This window comes from Bombus fervidus, chromosome 2 (assembly GCF_041682495.2).
Source record: "Bombus fervidus isolate BK054 chromosome 2, iyBomFerv1, whole genome shotgun sequence".
Lineage (NCBI taxonomy): Eukaryota > Metazoa > Arthropoda > Insecta > Hymenoptera > Apidae > Bombus > Bombus fervidus.
The window spans coordinates 10,657,048-10,673,782 of record NC_091518.1 but is presented as its reverse complement, the minus strand read 5'-3'; the positions used below and the strand labels follow the sequence as shown (position 1 = coordinate 10,673,782).

At 46.1% G+C, this 16,735-nt stretch overlaps 2 protein-coding genes across 6 annotated transcripts in view; one reads left to right on the top strand and one right to left on the bottom strand.

The window, feature by feature from the left end:
* Hiw (MYC binding protein highwire) overlaps positions 1 to 16,735 on the bottom strand; it is a 267,335-nt gene that overhangs the window by 235,295 nt on the left and 15,305 nt on the right. The window lies entirely within an intron of this gene.
* LOC139993501 (uncharacterized) overlaps positions 1 to 16,735 on the top strand; it is a 123,377-nt gene that overhangs the window by 101,660 nt on the left and 4,982 nt on the right. The window contains exons 1-2 of one of the 3 annotated variants that reach the window (XM_072015286.1): positions 3,171 to 3,298; positions 10,054 to 10,837. In XM_072015286.1, coding sequence (XP_071871387.1) covers positions 10,676 to 10,837 — 162 coding nt within the window. In that variant the 5' untranslated portion in view covers positions 3,171 to 3,298; positions 10,054 to 10,675. Of the gene's footprint in view, positions 1 to 3,170; positions 3,299 to 8,269; positions 9,843 to 10,053; positions 10,838 to 16,735 lie in introns of those variants that run through there. The other 2 variants (XM_072015302.1, XM_072015292.1) reach the window with 2 other exon arrangements.

The following is a 16,735-nucleotide window of genomic DNA, read 5'->3' as shown; positions in this document are numbered from 1 at the left end:
GAGGGAATGATGGAAATAATTACCGATGAAATCAGTCCAATTTCTCACGGCCGTGGCCACGACCGATTGGCGGACAGAAAATCGGAAATACCCGTGGACGCGATTAATTTTCGGCTAACGGGCAACACAACCCTTTCGATATTTTATCCGAGGAGACAGGGATCGGAGATGTATCAGGCAGGAAACTGATGTCACGGACGAACGAGCGGAATGACGTCTTGACGAATCGATCATCGAATGGCGCCGCTTATCAGCGGAAGTCGGCCGTCGCCGAGGTCTCCGCGAGCTTCAAGGTGAAAAATCGAGTCGCGATCATTCGCGTGAGATTTCGACCACGATCTCGCGATCGTGCGACATAATGTTATGCACGACACGCTCTGCAGACTAAAGAGGGAATGTGATATAGAAAAGGGGGGAACGCGATAGAAAGTGGAAAGAAACGAGGCAAGTGCGGCGCAAAGATTTGCAGTAATGAGAAAAAGAACGGTCGAATATCAAGTAGAAATAAATATTTACATATATGCATCTGTATAGAAACTTGGAAAAAAGATTGCGAGTCAACGTGTAATCTTGTATTGCTTAACATGACTAACCTCACAAAGGATACTACAAGAATATATGTAACTTTTATTGAACTTTCAAATATTCTGGTTTCAAGAGATTCAACAAACAATCGCATAAAGTAACAAAGGTATTCATTAATTTTAAACAAAGAGTTAATAAATTGGTTGATGAAAATGTTAGGAGCACGATATTCTAAGCTACTAGGACGCCATAAATCATCGAGCAAATAATATAAATAGCACAAACTTAAGAGACGAGCATTTCTTCAACAAAAATTACAATTGCATCTGGCAGATTCCGTGAGAGTTGGAAAAGGGCCGCGTATCATCCCTGACGTCCGGACAGAATGATAAAAGCCGTAACTTTATAGCTGTTAGAGGGCGAAGGAAGAACGGTCGTAAGACACGATATCGCATCCTTTTCCTTGAAAGCGAGGTACAGCTTATTTTGCCGGCGCGGCGGATCAAACAGACGGGGAGACGATGCTCGCGGCGGATTTCATACCGCGGGAAATACCGTGGAAATTGTTCACGCAGTCGGCGAGATTTTTCAACGAAGTGACGCACGACGTGTACGCGCCGAATTCACCATAAAATTCTGCGAAGGTTAGAGAGACGAGACTGACTCGTTTCGCGACGTCAGTTTGTCGCGAAACGCGGTTTAATTAGAATCGAATTCTCGGATGATTCTCCGCGCGGCAAAAACAGGTCTCCCTCCTTCTGTGTTTCGGGGGAGATTAATCATTGTTCTCAAACTCCTCTATGAAAATAAAGACGCGTACATTTCGCTATATGGGACGATAAATCACGTCGAAAAGAGAAACAGCGGCGTGCAAGCCGTGGAAAAAATCATCGATCGAATTGAAAAGGTTCAAAAACAGACGGAAAGGCCGCGATAAACGATCGTCTTGGCTGGCCAGCATATCACGATTTTACACGGTGGGGAAACTTTTTTATCTTGGCAAACCTCCGTAATTAATCAACGGCTAATTAACGAGAAAAAATCCGAAGGAAAATACGAGGGAACGATATACATGGTAAACCAAACGTACACGCTCTCTTTTCCCCGTATCTAATCTGTCGTGGTTGGAACGAATGGGTGCTAATTTTGAAAAAAAAAAAAACCTATACCAATGGTTTCTCTGCCTTTCTGTTCGGTCTTCTTTTAAGTCCAGTTCCATGAGTTTTTCGCATCTCGTTACGGAATATAAGGTAGATTAAATACGAAGGATTTGATGATTTCGCAGCGGTGAAAATGACCATCGTCATTGTGAAAAAGCGAGTTATTCGGATGCTCATTGATTCTCTTACTAAAGAAAATGTTTGAAAAATAGTGCTGCTTTCAAAATTACGAAGAGAGTGTAATATTTTTGGACCGGCAGATTTTAATATCCTTCGATTCTATTCGCATTAAGGGGACCGTGAACAATTCTGGACATGTCAATTCGATTAGTTCGAATTTCTAAATCCGACGTTTATATTTAGATCCTCTCGATGATGATTTTAATTTAACCGTTTCCACTCTCCCTCTTTAAACGAAGCATCGTGGCTTTTTCATTCAGCGAAAGTCACTTTATCTGCTAACATTTAAGCAATTTGTCTATAGAATGATAGCAACGCTTCATGCGAAGCAGTAATCGCCCTAAAAAAAAAAGAACAGCATATTGATGAAATAATCGCTGAAAATAGCACTGGTGACTGGTGGCTACGAATGTTTGGCAATGTTATCAGTCGCGCTTTATCGTTCGCGATAAGAAATTCGCCCGTGCGATACGGAGAACGGATCGAACGGGGAAGAGAAAGAAAGGGAGAGCAGTGCGAATAAACAGCGAAGATTCGATCGATACACCGATAAGATAACGCATCAACTACGCGAAACGAACCTTTGAATAAAACACCGATCCGTTTCCTCGCCGTTCCCATTCGCACGGGAATTCGACTATTAAACGCTTCAATTCATAAATTCGTTCGACTCGAACGGCGTGGATTTTGCAGCAAACGAATCGTATCGGTGGCAAGCTGACTCAGTTTCGCGTGTACCGTTTTCAACTACGGTCCTCTGCATTCACGCGTACCCGTAGAGGTTGTGCGCGAAACATTGTTGGTATGGCTCGATACGTGACCTACGTTTACGTGCAAATATTTCATGCGAGCACCCGGAGTAAGAGAGAGGGAGGAGAGAGAGAGAGAAAGGAAGTCCAACCGACTGCCGCGTACTGTGCAATATCTTAAAGGTGCAAGGGCGAATCGATTTGATACACGCGAAAATAGAGTCCGGGAGGGCTGGGGGCGAGAAAGAACGAAGAAATGGTACGATAACGGTGCGCCGTACAAATATAAGTTTGTTGCTGGACGAGACTTTATCCTCTCTTCTCTGCTCTTTTTCTCATTCTCCATACTCTCGAAGGACAGATACACCGAAAGGAGACGAAAACGGATAACAACGCACACCTCAAGACGGCAAAAGACCGACTGGAAAGCACGCGAGGGAGGGAAGTCCACTTGTTTCGGTGGGGGTACGGTTTTCCGTGCGGCACGAGAGCAAGTGGAGAGGAGAGTCGTAGAGTGGGAGGTTCGAGCGGGAGGGTGGTAGGGGATCCAAGAGAAGAGGGGATACTCGTGTCGCGCGATAACCGTCGTCGAGGTGCAAACCAGCCGCGAATTCGAAAGGCGGCCAGTTGCTGTTCGCGCGTCGTCTGCGTCGCGTCGCGGGTATATCGTGTCGAGATATCGAGGTAAAGATCATCTTGCATCATCTTTATTTTGTACTCTCGCGACGTTCAAGTCGTTCCCCACCTCTCGAACGATTCTACGCGGTTGATGTAGTTTACTACGCAACGACAGTGTGTTTCACCTTCGATCGTTTATCATACTTTAAGAATAAAGAGGAAAAAGAAAAAAAAAAAAAAGATCACAAATCCCTTCCGGATTCGAGAAAGTGTCTAACAACAGGAGAACCTGTGAAAAGTTCACTCGAGCGAGGATCACACGACGCAAAAGGTTACAGAGGCGTCGATCGCGCGCGGCTCCTTCTCTCTCGATCCTCAAGACGAACGCTTGACCTTCTATCGGTGACAATTCGTGCGAGCCGCGGGGAACATCCTCGAAAGATCGTTGCATAATTCTGACACAGCGGCAGCATAAACTATGACGGTAGAACGAACGCGTCGCAAAATCCCGATGGATTTTTCCGTAGCTGAAGCAAACAGTGGGTGTGCCTGTCCGCCTAGAGCCACGTAGATGAGAACTCGGTCAATGAGTCGCGTTATCTCGTCCACAACTACCAACTATGTCGCGGAAATAGGGCTGACAGTCGATCTCGAGGACAAAACGAAGCTTCGGATACCTGATGGATCGGTGTCTGATTATCGAATCGTTCCCGTAACGCATCGTTTCCCACGTGGCACATACATGCGTGCGGTCGCGCGCGTGTCAGCCGTGTATCGTCTTCGATAGAGCTTCAATTTAATCATCGATCGACTCGATCGTTCTCCCTTCCATCGCTGCGAACGTTTTCTCCTCCAACTTAGTCCTACTTTTTCACATTCTTCCTAGGAATGAAATCCTCTTGTAAAACTTCTTCGACTACTAATTCGTTGGTTTCTTCGACCAGCAACGAACAATAACTTGACACTGGCAAACCCATAAATGGAACAACGTATGGTAATTGTTCACACCAGACGCGTCGACCGGCACGCAGCTGTCGATCCACCGAGACGTTCTGCCAACATATTTTTCCTCGCAGCTGCATAGTGTACAACACTGCACAGCGTATATATGTATAGGTTTCGCGTATCGAAGGGCAACTATATCGGTTTCCGATGCGATCGTTTAGTCGCAACTGCACGTTTAACGTCGTTCGAGGCTACGACATCGATGCTTCCGTGTTTACCCTATGCTTGCGCCAAATACCGAAAGAAATTTCACCGGTGCCCAACTCGGATTTCCCACGATTTTTTTTCCCAAAAACTCGACGTATGCACCGCACTCGACCTCTCGGCTGGAGCGCACTCGCGCGGTAAATTGGCTTTGCCCGATGCACGCGTTTTATCGCGCGTAACGATTTGTGTAACAGCATAATTTCTCGACAGGTTCGTTCGTGGCGGATAAAAATAACGATCGCCAGAGCTCGCTCTTCCCCGCTTCGACTCTCTCTCTCTCTCTCTCTTTTTCTCTCTCTCGACTCCCCACCCTTACCTCTTTTTGTAAAATTCATGAATCTAACGGAAAATCTGTTTCCGCGAGAGAAATGTCATCCGAATAATCGAAGTAAATGATTAAAATAGGTCAATGTACAAACGATAACAGTCGCGTGCTACTTATCGAGGATTATCGTATCGGGTATACGGCATCATTTCGAATCACAGATGATATTGACTTGATACCGGGGAAACGATCGCGAATCAATCGCCACAGAATCTCTTTTCATGCCTCGTAAATCGACTTTCGTCGTCGATTCTTCTGCCGCCAGGCGAACTGTCGATAGAAACAACGGAACAACTTTGTACACATATACCTCGTCCTGATAATAACGGATCGGATCGTTGGTGAAGTTCTTCGAATAAAATAACGTCCGTGGAATTCGATTGGACTGGAAGAACGGTTCCCTTCTACGAGAGAATACCAGCAGCTATCCCTTGATCCGCACCATTTCCAAGAGGCCGATTAATCGAAACCCTTCAATATATATATATCGGAACGATAGCTATAGCACGGGAGCCGTGATTGCAGGATTATCCGTTGTCTCGCTCAACTAACGGGTAGAGTTTGACCTTCGAAATATCCCATCTTAATCCCTTAAGGGCGGACGTAAGGAAGACTCACCCCCCGAGCGAGTTTCGACGATCGAAAGGGTGCCCTTTCCTCTTCCTCTCGTTCACCTCCGTTATCGGTGGTTAAGAATTGCCAGCGATTTACCAGTTCGTAGAAGTCACGGCGACGATAACCGTGAAACGGAAGATAAGAAACCGAAATAAAAAACGAAAACGATTGTAGTTGGAAGTGGCTAAAGAAAGAAAAGGGGGTGGAAGAAACGCTGTTGAAAATCTTTCGCGTCTAGAATCTCGAATAAGATGCACCTTGCGGCACACCTCGAGCGTATTTTCCGTGCAGACTCGGCGAGCAGACGGGTAGACGGTCGCGTGGGCCGCGTGTTCCCGCAAGCGTGTAACACGAAGGAACGCGACAAACCGTTCGAGTACGGGGTCGAGCGGAGGAAGAGTCACGTAACAGGAAGCGATTTACTCGTGCGTCTCGTGGTTGTCGCGTGTCATGGAAATCGAGTGTGAGTAGAGCAACGTTACGAAAGAGGCGAGTCTTAGGATACTACAGCACAGAATCTAAGCAAAGAGCCTAGAACGGGAATATATGAATATCCATTAAGGAGAAGTAAATCAGCCGCAGTGAAATGTTTAACCAGTCGACCACAAAAATCATTCCGTGGACGAGGTCGAATAATTTCCTCGAGAGAACATCCTTCGCTGGCAAACAAAATCTATACACATACGCGCAGCTTCTCTATCGCTCCTTCCGCGAGCTAATTTTCTATCTACGTCGGCCCAGCCTTACCACCACCATCGATTCATCCATCGACTCTCTTTCTCTCCTCTCTCTTTGCTCGTTTCGTTTCACTCGGTTCGTTTTTCTCGTTACGTATGCACGTTCGATCCTGACTAGTCTCTCTTGCTACTGCCGGTGTTTTCCAGCTGTGTCCCTCGCTGGTATACGCGTTCGTTCCTTCGAGTCTCGTCGCGGTTCGTTTGTTCGTTAGTTGTGTTGTAGCCGTGTCGCCCAGAAAGCGATGTCAGTGTGCGCCGGTGGCCAATTAATCGCTCACGCTCGATCGCACTCGCGCTCCGCGTTGTGTTGATCGGTGTCGGAGAAAAATGCGAATTCCGAGCGGAAATACGATGTACAAAGAAGCGTATCGATTCGAAGGGAAAACCGGTTGGCGCGCGCGCTCGTTACCAACTTGCGGGCGGTTCGCTTCGATCGTTTCGCGATCGTTCAACATTTTTGCCGCGTGGTACCTTTAAACGAACGAGGAAACGGCCGATCTGGTACACAAGAAGATCCAGTTGCTCGATGTCGCCACGTCGCCTTTAATTCTTCGCCAACGACTCTTTGAATTTTCAGCTCGAGATGCGCGAGAGAGTGCAGTAATTAGAGGCGAAAGAAATGAAAGCGTTTGTTCTCTGATGGCGTGCTCAAAGGTTCGAGAAAGACTGAATCGAACAGCAGAGGGAAATTGAATGTTCGCTAAAGAATCCAGCGTCGTACTGTCGCGGCAGTCTATCTGACAACTTTCAGTCGCGCCCCCTCGACGCGTAAACATAATTACGTTTATTACCATTCGCAGTGACAGACGGGATTAACGGAGACCTCGTCCGAGATGACGCGTAATGACGCATTAAAATCTTTTTTAATTCGCCGAAACGACGAACAAGAAAATCGACCCGTGCGCTCGTTAGATTAATCAACAAGTCGACTCGAGTTTTTGATATCGCCGTAAAGCTCGGCCTGTAAAAAACAGACAGAGACAGAGAGAGGGCTAGAAAGAACCGAAAGAAATTAAGAGCACAGCCAGTCGAGAGGAGTCAAGCTCGCGGAAAAATTCTTCTCCGACCTTTTCGAATCGGACCCGCCTTTCATTCGCGCCACCCTTTTCACGGCCATTGATGCGCTGTTTCTCTTCATCCAACCCCTCTACATCGCCTTGTATTCTCGCTCGACGAATGGAAAGTTAATTCATTAAAATCGCCTGCTACGTTTCTACAAACGAACTTTCTTTGCCGTTTTCGCGCCGAATTAGCGCGAGCTTTGCCTTTTCTCTCTGAAGAATCTTTCTGTTCGTACAACCGGCTCGGCTATACTAAGCCTGTGATCTCTCTTCCCGAGGGTAGTTTTGATTCCGAGCAGAATTACCAGACAAGTGAGTGTTGAGGAATACGAGTCGATGGTTCAACTTATTCTCGAAGAAGAAAAAAAAATTATTCTGCCAGGATTTAACGGTGTTTCCGAGTAAGGAACGCTGATTCTTCGTTCGTTAAACACTGGAATATTTAAAAGCGACCGCGTCGTCGGACACGAAACTGTGACACGTGCGTTCGCGCGACACTGGCCGACCTGTCCCGAGAATGCCGCGAAATTGCAGCTTAATGAACAGTCGTTTCACCGAGGAGTCGAGGCAAGGGAACGGTTATTCGCCGCTATCTCGATAACCCGTGCATCTTTCTTATTTCGCGCCACTCTTGAAAATACGTTCATTCACCGGAAGATCGTTCAGATACGCCCACGCTCGTATTGTTTCGATGGAATTTTTATTCGGTAGCGAAGGATCGTAGCGACTATTCGAGAAACACAAAGAACAGTGATCGTTTCTATGGAACTAGCTAAATGAAAAGGAAGTCAGACAAATATCGTTAACCTTTTCATAGTATAACATAAGCGAATTGAACAAGCTGTCAAATATAGCATTATAAATTTCACGTTTCAAGCGTTATTACACGTAAGGCGATTATTGAAATTTATTGCCCGTGATAAGTGGAATGTATTAAAATGTAATTCATTTTCTGACACGATCGTAGTGAATTTTTTGTTACTCTATTACATTGTCAAAGGATTAATTTCGTAATATCGATAATACGGTGACTTGTATATCTGTAGGTAAAAAATTTTATTCCATTCACTCACCTATAACTTATTATATTTTATCAGAATATCACTGTACCATAACTGAACAATCGTCACACGCTAATTATCAGTTCCTCGATTTCAAACTAACGTAAAAACCTATAACGAACTGTAATCCTTCCTCTGTCAGAACCAAACAGAATTTAGCTTACAGAGAGTTGAAAAAGTTTCACCGCGATAACGAGTAGACGTATTTGAACGACCTCCTCGAAACTAGATCAAAAATTCCGCGCAATATACATACATACGTTTGTAAACAAGCTGATATTAGTAGATAGTAGACTCGGTGTCACGACAGTTTGATCCACGCAATTACGCAACGCTCGAACGATAGCAATTACAAGCAAACGTCTCGGCGCGCTTTTACACGATCCGGCAACGCGTCGTTGTGTGTGTCAGTGGAATACAGTAAAACTGCCCATTCCGCGTTATAACGACAGCGAAAATATTCGAATAAATTCTTTTCTGAAGTAACACGAGTAACTCTGTGTAAAAATAATTATCACGCATAACGTAGAGTCCTCTTTATCGTGCAAAAGTTATTACATAACTCTAATTTTCGAGTCAATTCGATATGCATATCGCGAGTTAAATTTTCAGCAAAGCAGAATGATCAAACGCAGCGAATCGATTACAAATACCGTCCTTGTTTAAACAAGATACTCTTCCACCTCCAAAATGTATTGTCACATACACACATATGTATACATATATGGAATCTTTTTAAGGAATTTTACGATCGCGTGCTAGCAATTCCCTGATCGCGTTATACGAGATTTTACTGTATTTGCCCTGGAATCGAAGTGGAATGGAGGGGCTGTTGTATGTCGTATTCTATGTTAGAGAACGTAGCAACGGTGAATTTAGTCTGCATCAGGCTGCGCTCGAGCAATCGAGAAGTACAGTGTAACTGTGTAATCGCGTTCGCGTTCCCCGAAGGGCAAAATGTTTAACTTGGAACGGCATGTGTATCGAGCGTGTGCCAGGTCGGTGCACGCGTGTCACGTGCTTTTCGAGCACCGAATCCCGTCAGGAGAGAAGTTGCGCGCCACTTGCGCGCTCCAAGCATATGTAAAAGAATAATGGTCTCGCGTATGCGTTTTTAAACGTAAATCAGTTCGGCTGGACTTGCCAACAACTGTTTCGTATGGCGCAAATCCATGTTCTCGAAACGTTGCTAAATTCTCCGAAGTCTGTTCCTTCTTGCTTCTTTTCTATTCTTCTTCTTCATTTCCTTTTTTTCGAGACGAAAACAGACGACGTTGAAAGAACGATCGACCAGTAACGACTGACACGAGGAAGAAGGATCTCGCGTGGGTCGAGATTCTTTAAGTTTTTAAACACGACAACACGCGCAGTCAGGCGACGCGTCAAAGTCCCCGATAGCGACGGAATGTAGGGAGACGTTTATAATTAGTCATGCGAGAGTACACAGAGAGAAAGGAAAGCTAAAGAGAGATTATAGCGTAGTCGTGAGTAACGAGATCACGAGGATTTTTCATCGCGACGTACGCCTCTGTGATTCACTGTCGTAACGATAGCACGCGTTATTCTCTTTTCGTTCGGGGAATAAAAATCGGCCAGAAGGTAAACAAAATACGTAATAGAGGGAATTCTCGTTCACGTAGACGCAGTACCGTGAACGAGATAACGATCTTGTGGGTTAGAGTGGCTCGATTTATCAAATCGGATCACGTCGACGAGGAAGTAGAGAAAAATTCGTAGAATCTTTTCGAGAGAGAGCAGGCGAGGGACGTTAGAACCACCCAAGAATTTCACCATTTTTCTATCGTTCCAGCTGGAATTTCGGACAACGTCGAATGGGAGTATAAAAATCCGTGGAAACTGGTCGTGATGCTGAACGATGTTGCACGGTATCGTGGGTGTAATTGGATGTTTCCGGTTGAACGAAGGAAAATAACGACGGAGATGACGTCGTAGTCGAACTGGAACCGTCTCGCGACAGCTCGAATGACGACCTTTCGGAGTGAAGCATCCACGAAAGTTGTCCAGAGGGAGAGGTTATGATCCTGACTGCAATATGACCGACAGAATTACATAGTGGCGCGTGGCGTGTCAGACCCGACACGGGACTAGTGCGTTCTCCGCCCTTTTCGCAGAGTATCATCGTGTGATTTGTGTTTCGACGTCGACGCTATATATCGTTCAAGGGGGGGCTTTCTGGAGAGTGGTGTGATTGGATTCGTGGAAAATCCAAGACGCAAACATGTCGAGACGGCATCCAAGTCGACTCGACGTAGAATCAACTGGTACGGACTGAGTGTAAACGCGTGGAATAAAGAGGCTACTGGCTAAAATAAAGGAAGCAAAGACAGTATAAAAGAAGACGAGAAGAGAGGAGAAGAGGGTAAGAGAAAAGGAAGAAGAGGGTGGATCGAGAACGTGAGCCGAGGCGCAAAATGGGAGCAACGAAATTCGTGTTGGGAAGCGCTATCCTCGGACTCTTTTGGTGTGGCTTGTTCAAGGGTGCCCTAACCAATTCGATGAACAGGTGCGACTATCCTCCCTGCTTCTGCGATCCTCACGGCAGGCTGACCTGCGACTGTAAAGAGGAAGGAGAGGTATGTTCCCCGTAGACGTAGCCTAAGAAACTCTGCTTATCTCTCTAACGTTACAACGCGACTCGATCTTATCGTACGAGAAATATACACCTAACACGGTCGAGATCGTGGAAGGGAATAAAAGGAAAGAGACGTCCTGGGAGAGGAATTCGTAGGGACTAGCCAAGTTTACGCGGGTCGTTCTAAATCTCGGCGAACACTGTTCACAACCCTCCGAGAAGAAAGAAACTTCTCTCTCCCTGTTCGGTCTGGCGCGAAATAGCTCATCGCGTTTAACTTGGCCCCTTTCGTTTCGTCGATTTCATTTCGTGCCTCTGGCCCAGGAGAGCCGTCCTCTCCGGGCCAATCGTCGTCTCGAATCTTTTCTTACTGCATGCCTCCGTCCTCCGTCTTAGATCTCACTCTCTCTCTCTCTCTTTTTTGCTTCCCTATTTTACTCCCCTTCTTTCCCACGAATTCGACGATAGACCGCAGCCAGCCGTTTCTATCTCACGAAAAATCGCAGACAATGCAACATCAGGGTCCGGCGAACATCTTCTTTCTTCGCCGTGCTATATTATTCCGCGGTGGCTTCAAACTATCGAACGAGAAAAAGATAAAGACCTAAATCGAGTCTGCACGCAACAGAGAGCGGCCGTGTGTATAACGCTCTCGATTTTTCGAGGTACGAGACTTTTTAGCGGATAAATTACACGAACGGTCGTTATCGCGGCCAGAACCCGAGTTACGTGCGATCCGATCGTCGTTCCATCATCGCGTCGATTCCACCGGAGCCACCCCTCGACTAAAAGCGTGCCGAGCCCCAGGAAGAAATATAAAGCACGCCGCAACGAGGGGTTGTCAAAATAAAAACGGAAGACAAGGGAGAGAGGCTAATCTCAGAGGCGCGTAGGGGTTCCCGCGTAAATTGCGAGGGCGGTGCGGCCAGCTCACGCAGAGCAAAACCTCCATAAATTAAAGCGTGTTTACGCAAATCGCAGGCCAGACGTTGCTGGCAGGTAGGTAAGGTGCGCGGCCTCTTCCCACCCGTCTTCCACCCCATCCTTTATCCTCGCCCTTCTTCTCCGATATTTATTACACCGGACTGATTCAGGTAACAGCCCCCGCCTTGGGAAAAATGCTACATGCTGGGAAAAATGACAGCCGCTCTTGACGGATCGCGGTCACGTGAAGACCTTTCTCCAGGGAAACCATCACCACCCGCTTCTTCCTTTAAACCTGCTGTTCTCCTCGTTTTTTCTTCATTTCGCAGAGTATAGTAAAAATTCATTCATGGAAAGCGTGAAATATAAAAAGTTGGTAACATCGTTTCGAATACCGAAAACAAATATTTAAAAACTATTTACGTTTTAGTAATATCTTTTGCCAGATGTATATACCATCCATTTAGGATTATACGAATCCCAAGAGAACAACATGGTTAAATCTGTCCCTGCTTTCTATCACATTTTCCGTTTGATCATAATCATACTTCGAATCTTCGATATTTGATTAAATAGATGAAAAACCATGCAAGAAAATAAGACGGTTTCGAAGAATGGAAAGAAGCTCGCGAGATTCGATGTATCTGGATCGAAATAGCTTGTATGTACGTCGTATGTTATCGAGAGGAGGAGTTGTCTCAAGGTCCCGCCTCGAATCACCTATTATTACACCTACGAATTCCAGTACACAATGAAGTTTCGTTTATCGCGCGCCCTTGGAAGCATCCCAGCGTCGTTATGGGCCGAGATAAAGCGTTCTTTATCCCCGGGGATACAGGTCGGTACGTTTCCAAGCGACGCGACAGGAAAATTACGCCGCGCGCCGTGCCACAATCCAAGGCACAATGCCGTAAACTCGATCCGTAAAGCTCTCGTCCATGACGAAATGTCCGCGGGAAGCAAACACCGGTTACACGTCGTGAAAACCAATCGGCTCGAACGTGCCGCCATTTGTTCCGCGAATGTTAAAAAGAAGTCGTGGAAGAATAAGATTTACCAGCGAAACGATAAATTTTCACGAGCTTCGAAGAGCTCGGTGAATTTTAAATCCGAGTGAATTCTGCGACGATACATAAACTGGATTGGTTCGAACGGCACGATTAAACGTTACGTAATAGATAGTTGAATCTATATGAATCCTCGATTTGCCGATATTTACCAGCAGAGTAAATTCTCGAAACTGACGCCGTACGAACGTTTCGCGTAGATCGGAGCTCGCAGCGTGAAATTTTCACTTCTCGTTGATACAGCGTGAAAATGCTTGCTGCGAGAATTCGCGATATAGTCGCGATCGAGACTCGCGTAGGCGCCTCGTGTCGCGTGCGCGAATAAAGGAAGTGGTCGATCGTGGGTCGGATAAATTACGGATCGAATATCATCGGCCTCGAAGATCGCCTGGTCTGTCGTGGACAATCCAGAGGACTGCTGCCGGATTCGACGAAGAACGTGGACGCTCTATGCGAATTTCAAGCAAGAAATGGATTTAGAATTGTCGATAATCAGGGGCCATCAATTTACGATCGACAGAATACAGCGGTATTCGAAGATACCTTTGATAGAGACGTCGGCGTAACAGGAGACCAATTAGCAACGAGTTTCAAGAGGAGAATTCAAATCGACTCGGCCGTTGAATAAATGAGCGGAGGCAGCCGGCATCTTTTCGCGCGCTGTCTGCCAACTTGCCGGTAAAAGGGGTGAAACGTTGCTCGCAAAAGGACACAATGTATTCCGCGAAGGGAACTCGTTTCAGGAAAACCTTAGCTAACAACGAAGAAGAAGAAGTAAAGGAAGAAAATGGTGGTGAAAGAGGAGGGAAAAAAGCAGAAAGCAAGAAAAAGAGGCGGCAACTTCTATAACGTATAGCGGGACCGCGAGTTCTCCCGTGGATTTCGCATAATACAGCCAGCATTTCACGAACACGCTCAGCCAATTTGTCGCGCCGTCAACTCGTGACTACGAATATATCGAGAGAGACTGGACGTCTCTCTTCCTCTCTCTCTCTCTCTCTTTTTCTGTCGTTCTCTCTTACCCCGTCCGAGTCCGACCTTACCGGTCTCTGTCTCGTTTTCTTGTTCCTCTTTTCCCATTTCCGCCGAGCTCATTGGAGTTTCTTATTCAGACCCATTATCTGCTTCTTGGCAGCCTTAGCAACGAGACGCTCGCCGGTACGAGTAATACGTAAAATCATTAGGTTCGCGTAATACGTTCAAGCTCGTATTTACACGAGCGAACCAAGACGATACCAACGATCCGAATAAAAAAGCTTGGCCCATTGTGTCGCCGAAGAAAAGAAATTCGACGTTCCATGATCGTCTAGGAAACGATAGAAACGTCTTATCTTCTCTCTTTCTTTCTACATAGCTTCGTTTTGAAACAGGCGTGACGGTATTTTACTTTCGAGAAGAGAACACTCCTCCAGCCGTGCGTTCCGATGGCAGAGAGTCAACGGGGATAAAGTTGTCAAGCCCGCCGGCGAGCACTGAATAATTGACGATACAGTAAATAATCGAGAGAACCTTTTAGCGAGTACAGTCTTAAACTCGGCCGCATTTCCCATAACGAGAGACGTCGAAATAAGGTACGAAAGGACGAAATAAAGAACGCGAGTCGCGCTCTGTGAGGCGCGTAAAAGTAATAGCCGTAAGCACTGAGCGGGTGCAGGGAAGAGAACGTAAGGGCGCCATTTACGAGAAGGCGCTCGAATATGAAAATACTTGGAAAATGGAACCTCGATAGCGGAAACTGTCTCGAGGCACCAAACCGTGAAAAAAGGAACAACCGTCTGGAACCTACCGGTAGAATTCGCCGTCGATTCGGGAAAACGATGATTACCAAGCCATTGACCTGTTATTTAATCGCCCACCACGGTTGAAAGGAAATTATTTCAACGCCAAAGCGCTTTCCCGATAGAGAAAATGCATACCACCGCGGTGGATGGTTAAAATGGGAGGTGTTCGTTATTCGACTAATAGAACATCTCGTATTTCTACCGTTTCTACGAACGTTATATTAAAAACGCGTTTCATTTACATTAAACAAAAAGAGCAGCGAGTAAGAAATAAAATACAAGGGCAGAAAGTAATAACGCCCTCACAGGGGAAACTATTTCGCATAAATCCTCTACAGATTGTAAAAGGACGTCTTTGCATTCAATGGTCTCTCGCTGTTTCCCCTTTTGTTTCTCCTGCTTAGCGAGGAAGCTCGATTTACGGTACGACTGTTAGCGATTCCATAATCGAAAAACCAGAACGCGTCCCAATTTAATCCTCCATGAGGCCAATTTCGTTTTCAGTCTCGTTTCACCGAATAATCTTAGTAATTGTTCCCCGATACGCGTGGCTTGTCGAAAATCGTCGAAACAGTCCCTTGCCAGGTATAATTTCATTAACGTCCCTAACGCGTCTCTAATCGATGTTCGCACTCGATGTGTTTTCTAATTAAAATTACGCTCAATGTTGTTTCATTGGATTGGTAAACACCCGGGGGACAACGCGTACCATTAAACTCGATGATCGTTTTTTCTCTAAAATCGGCTCGTCGAACGTGGCAAGCGAATACGCTACGGATTAATTGGTGAAAATTTACGTTTCAACGCGTCATCAGGTATCAACGGTGTAATCGAGAAACAGTCTCTCGACGCTAAGCAGTCGCGTACTTTATGCTTATTTTTGATACTCGAAAACATCTGCAGACTATGAGAGGTTACGCTCGATAGAATTACGTGCCGCGAAAGATACGCATGGGGGTTTAAGCCGAGAGAATAAAGAGCAGACGTTAAACAGGAATACCGCGTTGTTGTTTCCTCTTGGTACTCCCGTCTCAACCCTGTTCCACGCTATACAGTAACTTTCGTTTCTCACGGGAGAACAAGGCCGTAAAAAAACAAAATTTAAATTCTCGTAGAATCCATTGAAACGCTCGAATCGTTTCCTAATTATTAATTTGCATTTTTGAAAACGGAGAATATTCCATGTTACACGTGTCCAGGGGCTTGTGCAAGCTCGTGGTACGCCATTGTAACCACGTTTGTACGTTCAAGAGCGACGAAATCGTGGAAAAAAGAGAGGTCTGTCCCACTGTGGACTGTGATGGACGGCGAGCAAACTCCGAGAGACGGAAACGAAAACGTTGGCTGGACGAGCGTGTAATTGTTCGAACGTGAAAAACGAGCTGTAGACGCGAAGACAAGTATTTCGGCTGTGGTAATCTTTTCTATGGCAGGAGATTGTGTGTCGAGAATTGACCAAGAACAATGAGACGGGAACAAAGATCGGACAGACGGAAAGGGACGAGAGGAGAGATTGCATCGAAGGCGAGACGGAGAAACGCGCGTGCCCGCGTTCGTACCTGAGCAAAAGGGGCACAAAGGTTTCTCTTTTATCGACGACGCACTACGTGGGCCAGGCCCTTCTTTATTTTCATCCGCTTCGCGCCCTCCTTTTTCCCCATTCACCACGCACGGCCTTCTTTCCATCCTTCATTCACCGCTTGTGTCGTGGCCAACCTCGAAACTCCTTCGTTCGCCGCGAACCCGCTGAATAATGTACAGCCTCCGCTCGTCCGTGGCTTAATAACCGCCTTCAACCGTTTTTTACCAAAACACGTCGCTCTGCCGAAACTCCGGCACACTATTTTACAATCGTTTTACATCGAACTTGTCAACTTTGTTTTCCTTCTCTTTGTTCCAAGAAATTCCAACGAATTATTCCAAGTAAAAGAAACTTGCGAGCGGTTGAACGTACCGTAGCCAAGATAATTCGTTTATCTGTGCGTAGATTTCCGTCGAACCTACGATTACACGAAGAACAACCTTGTTGAATCATCGGGCAATCGATGGAAAGAACGCGCAGCGCTTTCCACGAGCGACTCGTTATCAGGTGTTCGTTAGCGAGGAAAAACGCGATAATCCGATGAA